This window comes from Vombatus ursinus, unplaced genomic scaffold, assembly GCF_900497805.2.
Source record: "Vombatus ursinus unplaced genomic scaffold, bare-nosed wombat genome assembly UNPS02006779.1, whole genome shotgun sequence".
NCBI lineage: Eukaryota > Metazoa > Chordata > Mammalia > Diprotodontia > Vombatidae > Vombatus > Vombatus ursinus.
The window spans coordinates 13940762-13964818 of NW_020946557.1; the positions used below are offsets into that span (position 1 = coordinate 13940762).

The 24057-nt window shown below is 37.1% G+C and overlaps 1 protein-coding gene across 1 annotated transcript in view; it reads left to right on the forward strand.

Moving 5' to 3' along the window:
• Window positions 1–24057, forward strand: part of CLVS2 (clavesin 2) — a 95948-nt gene that overhangs the window by 25479 nt on the left and 46412 nt on the right. The window contains exon 2 of the mRNA XM_027848516.1: window positions 8518–8692. Coding sequence (XP_027704317.1) covers window positions 8518–8692 — 175 coding nt within the window. The remainder of the gene's footprint in view (window positions 1–8517; window positions 8693–24057) is intronic.

Consider the following 24057-nt stretch of genomic DNA (forward strand, 5'->3'; position numbering starts at 1 on the left):
CCCTTCTTCAAAATCAGTTTCCAGACTTTTCCACTTTCCAGTCCCTTCAGATCTCTTTCACAATTCCCTTCCTTCTCTTTTTCTTTCTTCAGGCAAGGCTCTTGTTTTGCTCCATTTTTCTCATAGCCTCCTCCCACCAAAGCTAGTTAAAGTAAAAAAAAAAAGATTTTTTTTTAGGTTAGAGTTTTCTGAATAATTAACTGACTTCTATAGCATACATTCAGAACCAGCCTTATTGAATTCCTATTATTTGACATTTAATATTTTAAAAATTAAAAGGGCAACTATATTTGTAGAGAGGTTTTTGCCTTTCATATAACTTAATGTCTCTGACATTCTAGGCATTACATTTGAATATATTTTTTTTTAACTGATGAATTTTTTGGCTAATAATAATTGCTAAAACCTGCCATATGCTGTTTATACCTTTTCCCTAGAATAGTTCAATTTTGTTGTAGTATGCATATATGTATATGTATGTATACGCATGTATATACGTATATGTTTGTATGTGTGTATATATTAGAGTGATAGAGTGGAAAGAGGACTGGTTCAGACATCCAGGGACTGATTCTGGTTCTAATCTGATCCTAATTAGCTGTCATTTTGGACAAGTCGCTTAATCTCAGAGTCTTAGTTTCCCCAGAATACTACATTGAAATAGATAATATTAGCCTAATAGCTAGCATTTACATAGCACTTGAGGGTTTGTGAAGCACTTTCCAAGTCATTTCATTTTGGCCTCATGACAGTCCTGTGAAGTAGGTACTGTTATTACTCTCCATTTTACAGATGAGAAAACAAAAATGAAGAGAATTTAAGTGACGTGCCCACAGTCAGTGTCTGAGGGTAGATTTGAACTCTTGTCTTCCTGACTCAGGTGTAACACTCTACCTACTCTGCCACCTAATTGCCACTACATAGTAGATGATCTTAATGGTTTCTTCCAACTCTTAAGATTCTAGGATTGTATAATTCTATGTTTTGCTTGTTACACTCTGCTCCTTTGAATGTGTCAAAGTATGATGCCTTATTTGGATTTGTTATTTTAGTAATTGATAATTGACACTACTACTTACAGAGAATCAAAACAGAATCCAGAAAAATAAACAGCAGATGTCTAAAGTATATACCACTAAAAATATTTAGTTCCAAGAGATGTATAGTCAGTAAAACAGAGGACAGAGGTTCCTGCATTTATAAGATTGTTCTCATTCTTCATTGTTTAGAAAATTCATTATAATTACTGGCATATTGGCTTTAAAGTTTACCAAGCATTATATATGTATATGTATGCACATATTATATATGTGAAAATCATATATGTATATATGTATACATATGTACCATATGCTTATATACACACAAATTTCACATATATGAAATTTTATACACATACAATACATTCATATATGAAATTCCTATGTCTATATTTTATATAGTATGTATGCATATATGTATATATATTTCATATGTGTGTATATACACACATACATATGGGCAGCTAGATGATGCAGCGGATAGAGTGCTAGGCCTAAAGTCAGGAAAACTCATCTCCTTGAGTTCAATTCTGGCCTCAGACACTTATTAGCTGGGTGATCCTGGGCAAGTCGCTTAACCTGTTTGCCTCAGTTTCCTCATCTGTAAAATGAGCCTGGAGAATGAAGTAGTAAACCACTCCAGAATCTTTGCTAAGAAAACCCTAAATGGGATCACAAGGAGTCAGACTCTACTGAAAAATGACTAAATAACAACATACTACATGATACCATTCTGCCTTTTTAGAGTATAGCATAGTTAATTTGATGGGACCAAACTTAACCAACTTGATGAAGGCATGGAGTATGTTTGAGGAACTTACGGAATTGTGGGAGTATGTGGTTCTGTTTCTTTGGCACTCTTCCTTCCTTCCTTCTTTTCTTCCTTCCTTCCTTCCTTTCTTCCTTCCTTCCTTCCTTCCTTCCTTCCTTCCTTCCTTCCTTCCTTCCTTCTTTCCTTCCTTCCTTCCTTCCTTCCTTCCTTCCTTCCTTCCTTCCTTCCTTCCTTCCTCCCTCCCTCCCTCCCTCCCTCCTTCCTTCCTTCCTTCCTTCCTTCCTTCCTTCCTTTCTCTCTCTCTCTCTGTCTCTCTCTCTCAAGACTTCCAGTTCTCAGCAGCTGCCACAATGACATTCACACAGGATATACTAAACACAGGATACTAAACAGAATTCATAAAATAATCCATACAATGTTTAGATGTATGTCTCAGCAACAGTAGACAAAAGCCTCTGGCCAAACCGTTTGCAAGCTTTTTCCTCTTAATACTTTGTGTCATTTTACTTTGAGAAGAAAGAGATGGTTACAAAATTCCTTATGTTTCAGTTTTGCTCTGCTGGAAAAAGGTTGAAGTAGAGAGCAGGACAGGATGCAAAAAGCAAATGTGGAGCAATGAAATTGATGGTATGATTTGGGAAAGTAGATTGGTTTGGTAGAAAAGACTAAAAGGGAGAGAAAGATGGGGCAGTGTGGAAGGGGATCATAAGATCATGGGCCATAGTGTCATAGATTTAGAACTGGAATGGAACTTACAAGTTATGGAATAAACCACTCTCATTGTACAGGCAAGGAAACTGAGTCCCAGAGAGGTTAAATGATTTGCCCAGAGCCACATAGCTCATGAATGTCTGGGGTAACATTGGAAACGAGATTTTTATGAGTTCTAAGTCCAGGATCATATATTATAAAATAATTTTTAAAAGATGAAGTCCTATTCTTTTTTTTCTTTGAAATTATATTTTTGCATTTGAAGTTGGTAATATTTTGATTGAGTGTATTAGATACTCACATAGATATGTAAACTCACTGATATGACTGCTCCCTCTGGCAATACCGATCCATATTGTAACCCATTCCGGTCCTACCCTCCTGCTGCATTCCTGTTCATGTCCTCCAATACATTAATCACAGAGGAGCACCTAATATGCTACAATTAAGTTACTGTTGTATGTTTCTCAGTCCTTTATTCTAGCTCTGCTTCATTTTTTTTTTCCATCAGCAAAAACTTAAGTCACTCAGGATGAAGGTCTTTTAATTGCATGCTACAATTTTTCTTTCTCATTCCCCCCCCGTATTCTAGACAGACAATTGTTTAACCAGAGTCTATTAAATGCTATTAAGGTACAGTGGTAAGAAAGGAAAAATAAAATAGTTCCTGACCTCAAGGACTTCACATTCTATTGGGAGGTGACAATCATGAAAATAAAACATGTAGGTAATACAAAATATATCTAGAGAGAGCAGATGGAAGCTAATCTCGGGGGGAGAAAGCAGTTGATGGAGATCAGAAAAGGCCTGGAAAAGGTGGTTTTTGAGTTGAGTCTTGAAGAAACCCAAGGAAATTGAGGCAGAGATGAGGAGAGAGCAGCATGGGGGATAGCCCATGTGAATGTTCAGAACTGGGAGCTGTAGTGTCATGTCCATAAACCAACAAGGAGGCTAACATGACTGGATTATGGAATGCATGGAAGGAGGCAAAGTAGAATCTGACTGGAAAGGTAGGAAAAGGTTCCTCAGGCTGTGAGGAACTTTAATGTCAAATAGAGGTGCTTATATTTGATCCTATAGGCAATAGGGAGCTCTTGAAATTTACTGAGTAGAAGGTATATATGGCAATGTCAGATCTATGTTTTAGGAAAGTCATTTTGGCAGTGGAGGTTGGATTAGAGTCAAGAGAGACATGAGGCAGGGAGACTCATGAAACTCATGTTGCAATAATCCTGGTGAAAAGCGATGGGGGCCTGAACTAGGGTGTAGACTGTGTGAGTAAAGAGAAGGGGACATAGAAGAGAGATGTTGTGAAGGTAGAAGTGATAGAATTTAAAAACAGATTGGATATGTGGGTAAGAGTGAGGTATTTTTTATTTTAAAATTTATTTTATTTTTAATTTATGGAATAAAACAAGCATTTCCATAGCATAGTATAATAAAAAAGATGATTGCACATGAAACTGCTAATCTATTATGTATAACTTGTTATTTCTTTTAAATATATGATAAAATTATCATGTAAATTTTTCTTTTTTCTTTCTTTCTTCCCCTCCACCCTAGAGATGGCTATCATTAGACACACATATATGTATATGTATATATGTACATATGTAAAGGTACTGAGGATGGTAAGAAAGTTGCTAGCAACTGTGCCTGGAAGGCTGACAGGATCCCAAACATCTGTAATAAAATTCATAAAAAAAGGAGAATTTTTGAAGAAAGATGGATTCTGTTTTGGTCAGGTCAAGTTGATCTTTGCTTTAACAAGAAAGTAGTCTGACTCTTTACAGATCGCTGATTCTGGAGTGACTTTTATGTCAATAATGAGCCATTTCCTATCTATTAAAAATAATTAAATTCTTTGTGATGTTATTCATCATGTCTAGTACCTTTCATCTTTTTTTTTCTTAAAATAAATATTCATGGACCTGAAGCAGGAGTGTTCTTTGGTCTCTCACATTCTTTATTACTGATCCATTACATTTGTTTCAACTTTTGTGTTGAAGAGGCAGTGTGGAATAGTGGATGGAGCACTGGGCTCGGAATCAGGAGGACCCAGGTTCATTGCATATTCTACACTGCCTCAAGACACTTGCAATCTGTGGGAACCTAGGCAAACCCCTTAACCTTTTTGTGCCTTAGTTTCCTTATATATAAAAATGAGGGAGTTGGACTCAGTGACCTCCAAAGTTCTTTCTAATTTTAAATCTATGATGCCAGAAGTTACCAGGCATGAGAGGGATAGTGATTGGACCTGTGACTTCCTAGAGATTTATGGAATTACCAGATGAGGAAAACTCTTCCACCAACCCAGGTCAGAGTTGTCTAAATACTGAGAGGCTAAAGGACTTTGCCAAAGGCCACAAGGCTAGTATATGCCAGAAGTAGGTCTTCCTGATTCTAAGGCCAACCCTGTCCATTATTCCACTGCTGACTCTAAGCTTTAATTTTTTTTGGGGGGGGGGAAACAGGGGTTAAGTGATTTGCCCAGGGTCACACAGCTAATAAGTGTTATGTGTCTGAGGCCGAATTTGAACTCAGATACTCCTGAATCCAGGGCTCTATCCACTGCGCCACCTAGCTGCCCCTCTAAGCTTTAATTTGGAGGATCTTACTAGTTTCTTTGGGCAACTAGATGGCAGAGTGGATAGAGTGCTATGCCTAAAGTCAGAAAAACTCATCTTATTGACTTCAAATCTGGCCTCAGATATTGACTAGCTGTGTGACTTGGGGCAAGTTACTTAACTCTGTTTCCCTCAGTTTCCTCATCTGTAAAATGAACTGGAGAAGGTAAAGACAAACTATTCCAGTATCTTTGCCAAGAAAACTCCAAATGGGGTCATGAAGAGTCAGACACAACTGAAAAATGACTAAACAACAACACTAAGTTCTTTGAAGAATTTATGTATCTTTGCATATTTTACAGCATGTGTTTTATATAAATTGAGATATTTTTGATCACAGGCTTCTTCAAAAACTTACCATGAGTACTGCGATCTGAAATGAGTAAATGCCCCATAAAATGAAATTTCTTTTTGCTTTGGGTAGCACAGGATACAACCAACTCCATAAACTCTTTTATATTCTTTTTCAAGGAGAACCTGACACTCATCTTCTCAGTAACATGTTCCTTCTTTCTTCTGGTTGTTTATTCTGAGAATGTCTAGTTAATAGAATTCAGTTCTTCCACTGGTAACAACAAGAACACATTTGCAAAGCAATTTACATGTATAATCTCATTTGATGAGTGAATCTATTTATTGTTCACTGGATGGGGATCTCACAGAGTATTAGTATGTGTGCACGCGCGGGCACACACACAATTGTTTTTCAGTAGTGTCCAACTCTTCCTGACCCCATTTGGAATTTTCTTGGCAAGAATACTGGAGTGGTTTGCATTTCCTTCTCATTTTATACATGAGGAAACTGAGGCAAGAAGGGTTAAGTGACTTGCCCAGGGTCACACAGCTAGTAAATTTCTGAGGTCAAATTTGAACTCAATTCTTCCTGACTCCAGGCCTGACAATCTATTTATTGCATCATCTAGCTGCCCCTACACCCACAACTAAGTTAATGTTTATAGAAAGTATGAGGTGCCTAGATTCTCTGCCCTCATTTACTCTACTCTACCACCATCACTATAGATGGGTAAGGGGACTTCTAGGTATTGAAGGCCATTTTGGATTTATCTTTATTACATGATCTGTCATAGCCAATGTATTCATCACCAAGTAACCAGCTTACTAGTGATGAACCTCTCCATTTATAGCCAGCATGGCCTTCAGAAATTAGATCCAGTCTGTTGATAGGGCCATACTCAAAGCTCTTCTACTGTATTAGAACTTCATAGAACTTGCATTCAGTCAACAGTCTTGGAGAACCTAGGGTGATAAGGCAGGCATCAGTGTAGGAAGTTGTAGATGCATAAAATACCCAATAGAAACCATGTATTTATACCTACTGTCTGATAAATGTGTGTGTTTGTGTGTAAGAGACTCATATGTTATCTTATTTTGATACTCACCACAATCCTGTGAGGTAGGTGCTATTATTATCCCAATTTTATAGATGAGGGAACTGAGACTAAGAGGTTTTAACCTCTCTGCACTTAAATTAATGGGACTAAAACCTAGTAAGTTACATAACTAATAAGTGTCTGAGGCAGCATTAGAACTCAGTCTTTCTGACTCAGAGTTCATCTGCTATGCCACCTAGTTTTCTCTGTATATGGAATTATTTTGTGATATTTTACTGCTTTTTAAAAAATCTTTTTCCCTTTTTTATTTTTTTTAAAATGTTACTGTTTTTAAAAAGAATTCTTCCTGTTCATATAATTTATTCATATAGCTCACATTTTCATGTTATGTAACATAATTGTAGTGTCTCTTTGCCCTTTGTTCAAGGTTAAAATGCATTGTTCTAATAATATTTAAGGATTCCTAGGGTAGCTTTAAACTTACTCCTTGAGAGGAAAAACCAGTTCTTTCTTCCTGTAAAAGTGGCAAATCCCATGATGCCTAATGCTATCACCTGGCTGTAAAATCTCACTAGGTTAGCTTAGAAGGAGGATAGCAGAAACCTCTTCAGTATTACTATGATGTTTCACTAGTCTGGTGGTAGGTGGTTACTGATGGTTCCTCAGAGGGCAATTCAAAACACAAACAGCAACAAGCAAAATTGAACTCTTTTTCAAGACACTGTGGTAGTAATATGAGCTGAGATAGGATGGCTGCTATGACTGTTTAGGTGTGAATTTCTGTAAAGAAAGGAGAGAGGAAGAAGGGGAATGAACAGTTGGTTTACCTTTAATTTGTGCCCTTTAGTGCCTACTGCAGCTCCTGGCACATAGTATGCATTTTGTGAATTCTTATTGATCATATGCCTACAAGATTGCTTAGTTTATAGTATCCTTCTTGGTATGAAGGTAGAAATAGAACCTAACAATTATCAAGTAATTATGTAGGGTGTTTTCTTCTTAAAGTTCAGTACGCTCAAATATTAGAAGTAAACATGGTCTCCACAAATTAGAATATAATTATATTAAAGAAGATTGAATTTTGTATTAAAAGTTCATATTTATTAGTTTTCTCTCTCTTAATTTCCCCCCCTCCTTTTTTAATTTTTTAAGAGAAAAAAGAAACTCAGTTTAGCAATAAATGCAATCTCAGTAAATATTACCTTTACTACAGATGTTTCTGTGTGATGTTTTTATCGTTTATAGAGGTGTCCCTCCTACTCTGCATGAGGAAATTCTAGAACACGGAGTCAGGAAACATCTTCTGTGGGAATGATGGGATTCTTTTAGAAGTAGCGTTCTCAAGCAGATTTTGGTAGTAAAATAGAGAACTACAAAGAAGAGTGGGCAGCTAGGTGGTGCAGTGGATAGAGTGCTGGGCCTGAAGTCAGAAGACTCATCTTCCAGAGTTCAAATGTGGCTTCAAACACACTTATTAGCTGTGTGACTCTAAGTAAGTCACTTAACCCTGTGTGCCTCAATTCCTCATCTGTAAAATGAGCTGGAGAAGGAAATAGCAAACTGTTCCAATATCTTTGCCAAGAAAACACCAAATAAGGTCGTCAAGAGTAGAAAATGACTAACAACAACAGAGTAGATAAAGACCGAATGGTTTGCACAATATACGTAGATTATTCTGCAATTGTAATTAAATAGATTATGTAATGTGTAGACTTAGTAATTTAAAGATAATTTATATTTTGCAAAGAAAATTTCACCAATGTAACCAATTGTGGGCTTTTTCTAGCTTGTCATAGATTTTTTTTCTTTTTTTTTTTGGTCAGATGCGTTGTGGAAATGTAGTATTTTCCATGAGAATCTGTCCACCAGACATATTTTGATGGGTTTTTAAAAGCAAAGCATTACAAATTTGTTGAGGCACTTAAAAGAAACATTTCAAGGTATACTGTTGACTTTCTGAGGCTTCTGTTGTTATAGTGCTCTGACTTAATTGGTATTTTTTCTGTTGCCTGTAGGTACACCTTAGTGGATATTTTGCGTGCCATACTTCTTTCTTTGGAAGCCATGATTGAAGATCCAGAACTACAAGTGAATGGATTTGTTCTGATAATAGACTGGAGTAACTTCACCTTCAAGCAGGCCTCTAAACTCACACCGAGCATGCTGAGATTAGCAATAGAGGGCCTCCAGGTAACAATTTATGAAACACACACTCTCCACTGCTTTCATCTCACTGATTCTGTGCTTAACATCTGTAGTGAAACCTAAGGAGGAAGTCCAATGTTCTTATCTAATCCTACATCTAGATTCTCAGTCTGTGTAACTCAATAATATAATTCCCCATAGAAGTCTTTTATATACTTACACAGACTGAAAATATGGAGCTCAATTTATCATTGCAATGTAGTTAGCTCCATGGGAAGGAAGTATGGGGCACAAAAACATTTGGAGTTCCTGTGGCAAAGAACCTTAAAATTTGGGCTGTATTTTTCCTTTTATTGTGATAAGTGTTATGTTTGGTTCTACTTGTATAGAATCAATACAGAGCTCACCAATTTACATGAACTGGGTCATCAAATATGAATTGCTAAGGCAGCTAAATCATAGAATGTCTTAAAATGAATTCTTCTGTAATTCTCACATACAAATTAACATCCTCTTGAACATCGTCTTACACAGATAAAAAAGGGTAAATGCAATCATATTTTCAGTCCAAATATTGTTTAAAGTAGTGGTTCTATACTGGTTTAAAGTGTTTCTGCATGGAAATTTGACTTATTTCTCTACTTAACTTGATATTTGTTAGGCACTGTCAACTGTGTTTTGGCACTTCCTAAATGGATGACTATAAAATCAGACTTTAAGCAAACTTAAAACCTCTTAAAACTGAATATTTTATCTTTATGATTCCCAAGCAATTTGACAAGCTACTTTTAGTTGTGTGGAGACAGCCTTCCTCAATGTTCACGTAGGAATGGCTGCTTACTTAGGAGTAAGATCAATTTTGCTGGATTGCAAAATTATAAAAAAATTATTGGTTAATATCCAGCAAATATCTGTTAGTATCAGGCCTTTTCATTTGTAGAATATCTCCTTGCTTTTTAAAAAAGTTGTTCCTTCTTAGTATAAAATTTTTTTTCTAGTTAAGATGATCAACTCTTTTGAACATTTGTAAAATATTGTGAATATGTAGAGTGCCTTATAAATATTTAATATAAGAGCAAAGTTTTAGTCATGAAAGTGATTTTAACAATGGCATTCCACATTTATTCTCTGTATTTTACAACTTAAATTTATCCATTTGAAAGTTGTTTAGCTTCCTAATCTTTGCCACTGCAGAAGCCAGTTTTTTTTAAATTAGTGAATCTTTCTGACACACTGATACCACTAAAATATGTTAAGCTTTTAATTTCATATTACATAAACCAAAGAATAAACCAAGAAGAATTAAGATTACTGCTCCACAGCAATCAGAGACTATGTCTCTAGGATATTAAATAGATGTTTAGAGACCTCTGAGAGGGTCAGTTCTGACTGTGGAGTATCTTCTTTGAATAAAATTTACTCTTTGGTTTGGTACCCCGGAGTTAGTCAAATAAACTGATTCTTTTTGCTCCTGAGGGGATTTTTCGAGACTCAATTCTCCTCATTGGTTTTCCAGTGAGTCAGGCTTATAACTTGCCTTAGCACCCTTTTTAATTCTGAGGAGACAGACAATGGTGTAAAAACTGGGAGAAGGTATTACTTTTATTAGAGACTTATCTTTAAATCTGCCCTCCTGCTAGCAAGGTGAAAATTCCCTTCAGTCACCAAAACAAATTGTCTTTATCTTTTGGAGTTATATGTGATTCATTATGGAATTACACAGGATGATAAATGACCTATTATTATTGTTATAATTCAGCTTGATTCCCAACCCTTACATCAGAAAGGGTACCAACCATGTGTCCTTAGCTGTAGATAAGAAAATTTGATTTTTTTCTTTGTTTTTTTTTTCCCATGCAAACTTAAAATGTCTTTCAAGGAGAGATCTAGCCAGTAGGTTTTGGCTGCTAGTATGTTCTCTCACAGAGATGCTACCATATGGCATTTCACAGGTGAAAGGAAATTGTCACAAGACAGCCAAGCCACAACAGTGATATGGTTGGAAGATTGCCAGTTGGGTAAGGCCACAGCCATGGCAGTAGCTCATTGGAAGACTGAGTATGGTACATAACAGGAATAACCTCAGTGTTCAGAAGCCATGCTTATACTCTCAGAGAGGAAGTGATTCCATCCCCATCCAGAGACTTACACAGGCTCTTGAGTTTGTACTCTGGGAATGACATCACTATCTGACTTCAACAGCTCTTCAGGGAATAGTAGTAGTCTGAGTGAGAGTATACCTAGCCATAGTGTGATTTGCTTTGATCTTTCTCACAATCCAATTCAGTCCTTCTCTAGTTTAGAGTTTGTTTGCTTAAATGCAGCTTAACTTTGGGAGAGTAAGGAATTGACTTTCATGGTAGGTAGTCAAGGAGTTGCCAAAGTGACCTTAGCTACTAGTCCTGTAGAGCTAAGGACTAAAGTTAAGTCAGGTCCCTCATGGTAATAGATAAATGCTGAACAAATTACCTGTCCTACACATTTCTTCCAGGGCTACTGTTTCTATTTCGTCTGCATTACCCTAGTCAGAGTCTTACAACATAAAAAACCCTTAGAAATTATCTATTTCAGCCACACTTATTTTTATATAACCCATCAGCTCCTACCGCTTTAAGGATTACACATACATGTGAACAAGTCATCTTGTCCCTGTCCTTGCCCTACACGGCCACACCTCTAAGCCCATACCTCTAAGAATTATGCAGGAGAGCTTACTCACCCATGGGAAAGACATGCTGTCCCCCAGTAGACCAGAAGTACTTAGCCCTTTGGTAAGAGAAAAACTCCTTTCTGCTCAGGTTGATAGAAACTCACTTCTCTTTCTAAGTTGCTGATGTATTTGGTGCCGCACAGAGATCTATTAGAACTTGGGAAGCAGCATACATAGTATAGGAGGAATATTATAATTTCAGGAGTCAGAGAACATAGATTTGAATGCTACTTCTTACTACTGTCTTAACCTAGCCCCTTAACATCCCTTGTCCCTAGTTTCTTCATTGGGAAAATAAAGGGTTAGAAATCATCTCTGAGGTTCCTAAATCTATAAATCTATGCATAGATTGAATATTTTATAGCTCGGCCTCCCCACTTGGTCATCATCTCCCTTGGTGAGGCAGTGAGCCTCTTGACATCTGTGCCATAAGCAAATACAGCCATTCTAATCACATTATCGTTATACCCGGGGATTGATACAAACAGATAACATATATGATCAGGTTTGCCTTTTAGCTCCCAATTGACTCTGTCCTAATGATCATGAGCTTTTCTAAATTGTTAATGGGTGCTCTTGTTGGCCTGTATATAAGGTTATAAATTCTGCAGATTATAGCTGTTTTGTCAGTGACCAACAGAGTCCCTTTGACCTTTCCCCCCATTCACCTACTGGGCTAATAATTCGTGTATCATCCATTTAGCTTTCTTTTTCCCCCATGACACTCTCAGGTCAGAATGGAGTCCCCTTGCAGGCCATCTGGGTCCCTTTACTACTCCTCTTTATATTCTCCTGGTCTTAGCTTTCTCTCCTTAGTATCATTAGAAATCTTTATCCTTTTCCTTTCCTGCCTCTTCAACCTCCTCCTCCACCTCAATGTGCATTGACAGAGAAATGAACCTGGGTCAACTTCTTGGAAGTCAATTAAGTTCACCAACATACCATGCTATGCCCAGAGGATATTCTAATAAATGCTGAAAGAACTGTCATTCTAATGGAAACATTGGGTATTCTGAAAATTGAAAGAAGTGGACATCATAGGTCATGAAAGTGTTCCAATGTGATATATATATATATATGTATATATATAATATATATGATTTCCTATTCTGCTGAGTCTCCCTTGTTTCAACTACTTTTTCAGAGCTAGTCTTTTCCTTGACATTTGATTTATTATCTATAATATACTACATTTTATTGATACATGCCACAGATGGAACTGTACTCATAGACACACAACATCATTTTAAAGGTACAAACCCATACAGTGAAATCTCAGAAGAAAAGTGTGAGATTTCAGTTTGCTTTCATCTATAGATTTCGAGAAGTGTTATGCATGGTTTAGTAGATAGAGTCCTGGATGTGGTCAGGACATCCTAGGTTCTTCTACTCTTGCCTCTGATTTTATTTGCTGTATGATCCTAGTCAAGTCAATCTTTTTGTACCTCAACTTCCTTTTTTCTTTTGTAAAATAGGCATAATAACTTACATGGTTGTTGTAAAGATCAAATGAAATAATAACATTTTATGTTATTAGACAGGGATTTACTAAAATGTCCCAAAGTTAGCTCCATAATCATAATTTATTATCAGTAAAAAATATGCTGTGACTCTTGTGTGACACTTGTATTTTGGGAAAAAAAGGCTAGATTATTAAGGGAATTGCATTAAAGAATTGAAACCATAGTCAAGAAAGACTGCCAGTAGGATGGAGAGGAGGCGCCATCACTCTAACATTCATTGTATTGGGCTGGTCATTTTCTAAATACATTATTATGCAGAATGTATATTGCTTTTGTAAAAGTATAATGATACAATTAGAAAATTATCATTATGAATTATAGTTTAATAAGGTAGGGATTTAATATCTTCCTCAACATAGCTCCAGCAATTCCTCCCCTCCCCCATCACTTCCTACATTGCCATAGAGAGTCCCACAAGTAGGGATGGGGAATTTAATTCATGGCCTTAGGGATACAAAAGTGCAATGACAGGGAAATGAATGTGAGTCAACTGCTTGGAATTAAGATCACTGGTATACTGTGCTAGACCTATAAGATGTTTCAACAAATGCAGGAAGACATTTGATTTATTATCTGTGATGTTTTATTTGTATGTATCATAGATAGAACTACATATATATATATATAAACACAAAATCATTTTAGAAAGTCAATGCTATAAAGTGTGAGGCTTTTAATTAGGGCATTCTAGGTATCTGTGGGACACAATCAAAGAACCAGCATCTGAGATCATGATTGGAGAATAACAGGGAGGAATAACAGGGAGTCTTGAGGCAAACTTTGCCTTTTTCACAATTTTGCCTATGGTTAGTCTTGGCAACAGCTTCTTACTTCCCAGTGCCAGGAAGTTCCTGGGATTTCTTTAGCTCTATACCCAGGGCTGTTTTTCATATAATCCTATATTAATATTTTCTAACATAATAGTTAAAATTTATGTAGGACTTTAAAGTTTTTGAAGTGTTTTTTAAAAATAGTTTATCACCTTATCCTCTTAACAACCCTGGGAAATGAGTGACATTATTCTCATTTTATAGATGAGGGAAGGGAGCAGAAAGAGGTCAGATGACTTGCCTAAGGTCATGTAGTTTGTTAGAATCTAAGGCCAAACTGTGAATTCCTGACTCCAGGTCCAGCACTCTATCCACTGTGAAACCTAGGAATTCAAGTTTTTGGCAAAATGAAATCAATGCCTGAGGCTCTTTTCCCATCACCTCACTGTGTAATCTTGGTGAAATCACTTAACTCCTTAGAGTTTCAATTTCCCTGAGAAGTAGCCTGTATTAATGAAAAGAGCATTGGATTTGGAAAGATATATGCATATACACATATAGATATATGAATAGGTATATGTGTATGTATGGGGAAACTAGGTGGCACAGTGGTACCAGACTTGGAGTCATGAAGATTCCTCTTTGTGAGTTCAAATCTGCCCTTAGACTCTTATTAGCTATGTGACCCTGGGCAAGTCACTTAACCCTTTTTGCCCCAATTTCTCGTCTGCAAAGTGAGCTGAAAAAGGAAATGGCAAACCATTCCACTATCTTTTCCAAGAAAACCCCAAGAAGAGTTAGATATGACTGAAATAACTCAACACCAATAAAATATGTATGTTCATGTATACATATGAATATATGTATATATTTGCATACATGTACATATACGCACACACATGTATCCCGGAAATATTAGATCAATCTCTCTCTCCACCCACACACACCCACACACACACATACACACACACATCAAAGATAATAGATGTGTAGCACCTCTCACAATTACACTTTATCTTAAACATATCCATTTGCTTAACAAGAAGTCAAAAGAAATGATATCGATACTAATATATTAAATATATGTATACATATACATATGTGCATATATACACAATACAAACACACACAAACATATACACATATACCTATTTATATGTGTATATGTGCATACATGTGTATAGATGTAAGTGTGAAAACACACGTGTATGCATGTGTATTTATATATGATTTAATATATTCATAGCAATATTATTATTTCTTTTGACTTTTTGTTAAGCACATGTTTATGTTCAAACATACATACATACATACGAAGGTATCATGAGAGGTGTCATGTACTCTATTATCTTTGCCCCTAAGAATCCTTGTCTTTTTTTTGATATTCATCGCGGGTCCAGTTTCCTTTACAAAGCCTTCCCTTATCCCTCCATTTCTTAGTTCTCTCTTTGTCTCAATTTGCTTCATACTATAATTATTCATATACATATGATATCTCCTTAGTAGAATGTAAGCTTCTTGAAGACAACGACTATTTAATCATTTTTCTTTATTCCCGTAGAGTCTAGAACACTGCCTTGTACATAGTAGGTACTTATTAAGTGTTTATTAAATTGAGTTGAATGAAATAGGGGTCTTCCACGTGCTGCTTTTGGTGCTCTGAGTCAAATTTGTTTCATGCAGGTATTTAGGTAATGCCAATGCTAATGTTCACAGTCACTGACTCACTGTGACATATTCTTCAGAGAACCAAATTCGTCATGTTCACTGTTGTCACTGGAGTTACCCCTTGGGTGACATCAGGTCCAGGGCCTTCAAAAGGTCTGTGATTTAATTTATGAGGATTCTTCCTTCATTGATGCAATGAGATCTCAGGTTGCAATCTCTCCATGGTCTTAAGTTGCTAGTTTAAATGAATTGCTGTGGAATAGCTACACATACATGCATATATATGTGTGTACATGTACAAAAACACACACATATATATATATGAACACACATATACACTGTCTATATATGTGTGTATACATACACACAATACACACATATGCATATATCCTATATGTCAATGGGACAATCTGTATATTAACTCCATTGTTTAGAACCTTGGGTTCAGATTTTTACTCTGATCAAGGCAGAAATCTGTGTGATAAGAGGCAACTTTCTTAATTCCTTTGAATCTCTCTTTCCTCACTATAAAATGAGAAAAAATAATACCTGACAATGTTGTCAAGAGGATTAAAAGAAACTGTGTATGCAAAATACCTTTAATAATAAAAGTAATAAAATAAAAAGTAAAAAAAAATAAAAATAAGGCAAACCTTAAAACATCGTATTATGTATCAGGTATTAACCTTATTCCCCATTGGTGTGCTGACAGATCCCTCTCCTTCCCAAAGGGTATCTCCTTTGATTAGACTAACAGAATCAACTTGAGAATAATATAATTTGAGACCTGGATTAGCCCTGTGCTTTAGGAAGATTATCTTGGCAACTGTGAGGAGGATGGACTAGAGAAAGGATAGACTAGAAACAGGGAGACTATTTAGGAACCTAGTACAGTATTTCTGAGAAGTGATCAAAGACTGAACTTAGATGGTGCCTGTGTAAAAGGAAAGAAGAGGACAGTTGTGTAATTTACTGCACAGCTTCTGGGTTGCCCCAGCAGAATGGAATCTGGGTGTAGAGCAATTACTTCAATTTATTAGAAGAACAATTTTGGTTTTCCCAATCAAAAATTGATATCAATACATTGAAGCTGTGTGGGGAGTCTCACCAAAGAATATCAGGAGGTTTTAGCATGTCATTTTAACTAATGTAACTTAGCTCCATGTTTGTGGACCAAACAAAAGAAAAAAAAATACAAAACACCATTGATATTTGTCACATTTGTTTGATTAGGGTAACCATGGGAACAGGAAACATCTAAGAATGTCAGTATAAACAAGGATTGTGTTTTCCTTTTATTCATTTGAGGAGAATTTTTTGGAGGAGGGGAGTAGAGCTAGTGATAGTGTTGTTCGCTCCCTGAAAAAAAAAAGGAAAGAAAGAAAAGGTCGGTGAAGAATTTACATAAATGAACAGAAGAGACTAGAAAGAAATTCTGATTCAAAAGGTAATGAGCAGTAGGTCATAAAGATGTGTGGTTCCATATAAAATCCTCTTTTTCTGTCTTTGCATATGGAAGTGTTCTTTTTTTTAATTTGTGAAATTTAGAATTAAAAAAAAGAAAAAAAAGAAAGCCCATCAGGATATCAAACAGTTGTAATTAGCACACTTAATTATAAGTTAAATACTTGTGAATGAAAATTTCATTGATAAATTTTTTAAAAGTCAACACAAGATTAAGTAAATATGACTTTTGAGATCCTTTATGAAAATCAGTCTGTGAAGCTAAGTAGAACATGAAATATTTGCTGATGCCTAGAACAGCTATGACTGGGTTTTATTTTTAGTGAGTACAAGGTTAAAAATCAAAGCCCAAGGAGGACACTTCTAATTTTTGATCCCTATTAGTATTATTTTCTTTGAGAGGTGTCATATTCTTTCTCAGAATTCTTTAACAGTATCCAGTTCCTAATCTAAAACTCTAACTATGAATTTTTAAATTTATGACCTTTTCCTATCACTGCCCTAACTTTTCTACACTCAGATATATTTGTTTATTGTTCTCTGATGATTTTCCTGACCCGTTGTCTGTTTTGACTTGCACCACTTTGCATGATTCCCTAAACTCCAGCTACCCTAAAGTACCCAATATGGAGATGGTATGGTTGCTACTGGCAGAAGATTTGACTGGAACAAAACTAGCTTTGGGAATGTAATGAGTTGGCTTTTTAACAGGCTGTATATAGGCTCTCTGTCATGCTTCCATTTCCAGCTGCCTAAAACAGCACCAGATACTGTCAGCACCTCAAATGAATGAACAAAGGGACACAGCCATCAGTAGGGAGGTTTTGCTTAGGAGCAGATCTTTCCCTTTACATAAGGCCCCAGAACCAAGCTGTTGGATGTGGTCATGTAGAACGCAGCACTCTCTGCAGTGCCTAACTTCTCACTTGGCTGGCTCTGTTGAACTGATCTTCAACGACATCAAGGGAGAGTGTGTGCCAAAGACTTAAGAGCATGGCCACGACTCGGGATACTATTATCTAGGCTGAGTGGTGAAAAGCTCCGTCCTTTTCAATACCTGCCTGAACTTCTTAAGGCTCCTTTTCTTACTTACAGTTTTTTGCCACATTTGAATAAAAGTAACTCAACTCATTATCGTGCTTTCAAGCCTCCAAAGTGCTTTTCTGACAATATCGCTATGAGGGAGGTAGCATATGTGGTTAAGGAGCAGTGTGGAATAGTGGAAAGACTGAAGGACTTGGTTTTAGTAAGGAAGACCTAGTATAAAATCTAACCTCATATATTTACCACCTATGTCTGTCATCAATAAACATTTATTAAGCTCTTACTATGTACCAGGCACTGGGTTAAGCTCTGGGTACAACAAAGAGGAAAAAGACAGTCTCAGATCTCAAAAAGCTCACAATCTAGGGGTAGCTAGGTGGTGCAATGGATAGAGCACCAACCTTGGAGTCAGGAGGATCTGAGTTCAAATTTGGACTCACTTGCTGTGTGACCTTAAGCAAGTAATAACAACAACAACAACAAAAAAAGAAGAAACTCACAGTCTAATGGATCTATATGACCTTGGGCAAATCATTAACCTCCTTGAGCCTCAAATTTCTCATTTGTGAACTGGAGATAATAATATTAAGTATTTCATAGGGAAGCTATGGTCTTCAAATGAGATAAGGTATGTAATGTATGATCTCTGCTCTTATTACTAATGCCTCCATTTTGCAGTTCAATCAATCTGTCAATCAACAAACAGTTGTTAAGTACCTACTATATGTCAGGTACTGGGGGCACAAAGGCAAAACAGGAATTTAAATTCTAATTAGGATGGAGGAAGAAACATACAGATATCAGGATATACAAAATCAATGCAAGGTAATGTTGGGGAGGAGGAAGGCACTAGCAGCTGGAGGAAACAGAAAAGGCTTCATATAGAAGGTAGTATTTAAGCTGAGTTTTATTATTTTGGTTTTTTGGGACACAGTCAGGGTTAAATGACTTGCCCAGGGTCACACAGATAGTTAAGTGTCTGAGGCAAGATTTGAACTCAGGTCCTCCTAATTTTAGGGCCAGTGCTCCTTGTGCTGAGTTTTGAAGAAAATAAGGGATTCTAAGTGTTGGAAGTAAAAATAGAATACTTTCCAATCATTGGGGGACAGTGCAAAAGCAAGGATTGAAGATGGAATGTTATGTGTGAGGAAAAACAATGTGGAAATGTGTTGCAAGGTCAGAAAGATAGGTTGGGACCAGGTTTTAAATGGCTTTCAAACCCAAACATAGAAATAATATTTGATCCAAATGGCAATAGGGAACCACTGGAGTTTTTTTTTTTTTTGAGTAGGTGAGTGATGTGGGCAGGCCTAGGCAGCTAGGTTGTGTGCTAGGTAGATTATAGGACTTTCAGTCAGGAAGACCTGAATTCAAGTCCTGCCCCAGACACATATTAGCTATATGGCCCTTGGCAAGTCATTTAACCTGTCAAATTCAGTTTCCTCATTGGTGAAACAAGAGTAATAATGTCATCTACATCACAAGGTTGTGGGGAGTATTAAATAAGATATTTGCCAAGTGCTTTGCAAACCTTTGAGCACTTAGTTATATGGACAGATGTGTGGTTTAGGAAAATCACTTAGGCAGCTATATGGAGGATGGATTGTAATGCAATGGGATTTGAGGCAGAGAGACCAAATTAAAGGCTAATGCAAAAGTCCAGGCAAGATGTGATAAGGGCCTGAACCAGGGTGGTAAGTCTCAGTCCAGGAAAGTAAGACTGATTTAGGCTTATCTTGCCAGAAACGAGATGCCAACAACCAGATTTCAATCCAACCCTGCTGATTCTATGTCCATTGTTCTTTCCAGCAGACCACAATGCTGCCTCTGCTGTGTGCATCATTTGGGGAAGAGGGAGGGAGGGCAGTGAGCAGTGAGACAAGGCTCATTGAGGTACAGAATAGAGAAGAGATTCATAGGAAAGTGAAGGAAGTCTGTGCCTTACAACAGTTCTGTTTTTGATGTCTGCTCGCCTTCCAGTGGTTTTTGGCTTTTTATGTTTTGGACAAGAAGTAGCAACGTAGAGCATAAAAGATACTGTGTGAGTCCACAAGTAGCATTATGGTGCCTTGATGATGGTTTACACTAACAATGAGCATTTTTTTTTTTTTTGAAAATGAGCACACAAGCTCATGAACTGTATTTACTCAGACAGCCTGGAGGCAGGTGCTTTTGTTTCCACATTGTGTATGCACAGACAGAACCTTATTTCAGAAACAGTGACAAGGGCAGTGTGTTTAAAAAAAAAGTGGCATTTTGTTCATCACATGCAGAGCTGGCTGAGCTAAGTGTGCTTCCTTTCCCATGCTGCTTAAATAGCTTACAATAAAATGGGTGAAAACTCCAAAATTGCTTCGTTTATTACATGGGGCGAGAAATCTACTTGAGTTTATCTCCCCTGAAGTAGACTTATTCATGTGTTTCCTAAAAGCTACCAACAGATGTGCTATTGCAGAGGAGAGCCATAAAAACACTTTTCAGTAGGGAGACAGTGGATACAGGAACTTTGGTAATGGGATAAATTAATTCTGCCATGGCTACATTTGTTTAATGCCATTTAGAAACAATTTTGGTTACATTAAAACTGCTCTTCATTCTCTCATTGAACTCATTTAACAATCAAAGTCAATAAATGTTCATTAAGTTCTACTCTACGCTAGATATTAGGGATACAGTGATGAAAAATGACAGCCTTGTCCTCAAGGAGCTTATAGTCTAATAAGAGCAGTAAAGTGTGTGTACGAGTATTATACAAGGTAGAATATGATAATGGCAAAAGAGAGTTCTAGACAAAGTGATATGAGACATTTGAGCTTTATTGATTTTACTTTTGTAACATTTCTTGACTCCCCCTTCTCTCCTCTGACACTGCTGGTACCCTGGTGCGGGCCCTCATGACTTCATGACTGTACTATTGTAATAGCATGCTGGTTTATCTGTCTAGCACAAGGATCTCCCCACTCTAGGACATCCTCCATTCATATGTCAAAGTAAGCTTCCTAAAGCATAGGTCTGACCACATTACCTCCTACCCGGTTTAATAAAATTCAATGGGTTCACATAAACAAATATAAAATCCTCTGTTTGATGATCATAATTCTTCACAATATCCTCCCTCCCTCTTCCCCTTCACCATTCTTCTTTCTGGTCTTCTTATACCTTACACAGAGTCCTCCCACACGCTTTGTGATCCAGTAACATTGAACTCTTTGCTGTTCTTTGTATGAGACATTCCATCTCTTGACTCAGGGCATTTTCTCTGGTTGTCCCCCATGAATGGAATGCTCTCCTTCCTTGTCTCTGCCTCCTGGCTTCCTTCAAGTTCCAGATAAAATCCTACCTTCTACAGGAAGCCTTTCTCAACCCCCCTTACTACTAGCACCATCCCTGTTAATTATTTCTACTTTATCCTGTATATAACTTGTTTGTACATAGTTATTTGCATATTATTTTACTCATTAGATTGTAAGCTCCTTGACAGCAGAGTCCATCTTTTACCTTTCTTTGTGTCCCAGCACTTAGCACAGTGCCCTGCCCATAGTAAGGCCTTAAAAAATGCTTATGAACTTACTGACTTAGTTGAGAGAGCTTCCCATTATAATGGAAAGAGCATTGGACTTGGAACTCAAAGACCCTAAGTCAGAAATCTGGCTTTCACACTTAATATGTGATGGTGGTGAAATCATTTAACCTACCTGAGCTTCATCCTCATGTGTAAAATGAGGAAAAAGTACTCACTTGTTTTATTTGCCTTGGTGGGCCATTTTGAAGGAAGGGCTTTGTAATCAAAAAGTACTATGTCAATGTGAAGTACTATGATGAAGAAGGTGATTCTTGAGCTAGCATTTGAAGAAAGATGAGGAATTCAACTGATGGAGTTTTGGAGGGGTTGTATTCTAGGAAAAGAGACCAACTTAAATAAAGAAAAACAGGCAAAAGAGTGTAGGGACGGAGCCAATGCATTTTGGTTGGAATGGAGAATAAGTGAAAGAGTATAGGGTGAGACAAATCTGGAAAGGTAGTAACACAGAGCTAAACCTGGAAGGGACCTCAAAGGTCATCTAGTCTGACCCCTTTACAATTGAGGAAACTGAGGCCCAGAGAGGTTACATGACTTTCCCAAAGTCAAACAAGTAATGTAAGTTTGAGCCAAATTGCAAGTTTAAAGCCTAGTTAAGGGGAATGTATAATTTATCCTCTAGGCAATGGGGAGCACCTGAAGATTTTGGAGTAAATACCTAGGTCAGACTTTTACATTAGGAAAATTAATTTGGCAACTGTATCAGAGAAAAGAGAGACCAGAAGCAGGAAGAGGATGTTATGATGATAATAAAGAGCGCCTGAACTAGGATTAAGTGGAAATAAGGAGACATATTTAAGATACTGTGGTATTAAGTTCAACATGATTTGGTAACTGACTAGATATGGGTGGTGAGGAAGTCAAAGATGACTTTGGTTTTGATTAAGAGGATGATAGTACAATTCATAGAAAAAATTATCAGTGTTCTCTTCTTCAAATAATGATATATTTGTTTATATCCTGTGTTTATCTCTCTATATATTGTATTGTTTCAGTAGATTGTAAGCTCCTTGAGGCCAGGGTCTGTATTTTGCTTTGTTTTTATATAACTAGCTGTAGGACAGTGACTTATGCATTAAAAAATCCTTAATACATGCTTGTTGGATTGAATTACCTTGGAAGTTGAGAGAAGGGAAAGGTTTAGGGTAGAAGATGTTGCTTTCAAATTGGAATATGCTTTGGTAGAATTGTCAGCTAGACGTTCCAGTGGGGAGGTGCCTAGAATATAAATGGCAATGTAGGCCTGGAGCTCTCTGGCAAGAAATTGTGGGTGTTGGGGGCAAGGAGTTTGGAGATGTAAGAGGTCATAGGAGTGAATGAGATTCTAAGGAAAGAATGTAGAGGCACGAGAGAGCCTAAGGACAGAATCTATATTTGAGAGACAGGTGGAAGGACAGGAACTAGCAAATTAAGTAAGGAGTGATTAGGCATGTAACTCCTACTCATTAGCCACTGGAACTACAGGGTGCTTATGTAGTATGTAATGTGAATTTTCTTTCTGGTGATGTCAGCACAGGCAAGGAAAAATATGAGATACACAGGAGGTACTCAGTAATTAGAATTCTAGATTTTAGCATTGCAAGGCACATTAAAGATCATGTCCAACCTCTCCTTTTATAGGTTAAAAATGACAACAACAACACAAACTCAGTCCTCAAGAAAGGAATTGACTTGCCCAAAGTCAACTATTTGAAGTGGCAATTTGAAGCAACTATACAAATAATTTATAAGCCACCCCCCACATGGCTCGAGCAACACATTTCCCCCATAATATTAACATAAGTAAAGGAAAAGTGTGTTTATGCCTTTTGAATTGTTAAGAGTATAACTTTTGTTGTTTAGCCACATCAGTCATGTCTGACTCTTCATGACTGCATTTGGGGTTTTCCTGGTAGAGATACTGGAGTAGTTTGCTGTTTCCTTCTCCAGCTCATTTTATAGATGAGGAACTCAAGCAAACAGGGTTAAGTGACTTGCCCAGGGTCACATCGCTAGTAAGTGTCTGAAGCCAGATTTACATTCAGGAAAATGAGTCTTCCTGATCCCAGGCCTGGTAATCTATCCACTGCACCACTGAGCAGCCCCTAGAGTGTAACTTTACTTTTCTTTATTGTTGCCTGTATAGACATAGCCTGACAAGAGAAAGTCACTTGTATAAATTATAATCTTCTATGATTTGCTGCAAAATGTTAACATGTTAGGGAGGCTATATGGAAGAGGGACCAGATTTATTTGGTACAGTTGCAGAAGGCAGAACTAGGGTGGTAGCTACAGTGAAGAATTTATCTCATTCAGGAATGACAATCAGAGCTGTCCAACAGTGGAAATTGCTATACTGTGAAACAGTGAGCTCCCCATACCTTGCACTGTTCAGATGAAACCTAGCTACCCATTTGCCAGGATTAGTGAGTACTCCTGCAAGGGGAGGGAGATTAGACTAGATGAGCTTTGTATTTCCTTCAAGTTATGAGTCCAGGATCCTGTGATCTTATAAACACCATAAAGCACTTTGCATCTCTTTAGGAAGAACTGGAAGGGAACACATTACGTAAATGAAGTTTGAAGAAATATAATGAAATGTAATAAGGCTTAAAAAGCAGTAACCTTCACATTCCAGACTTTCTATAATCCTTTGATACACAGACTGAGTG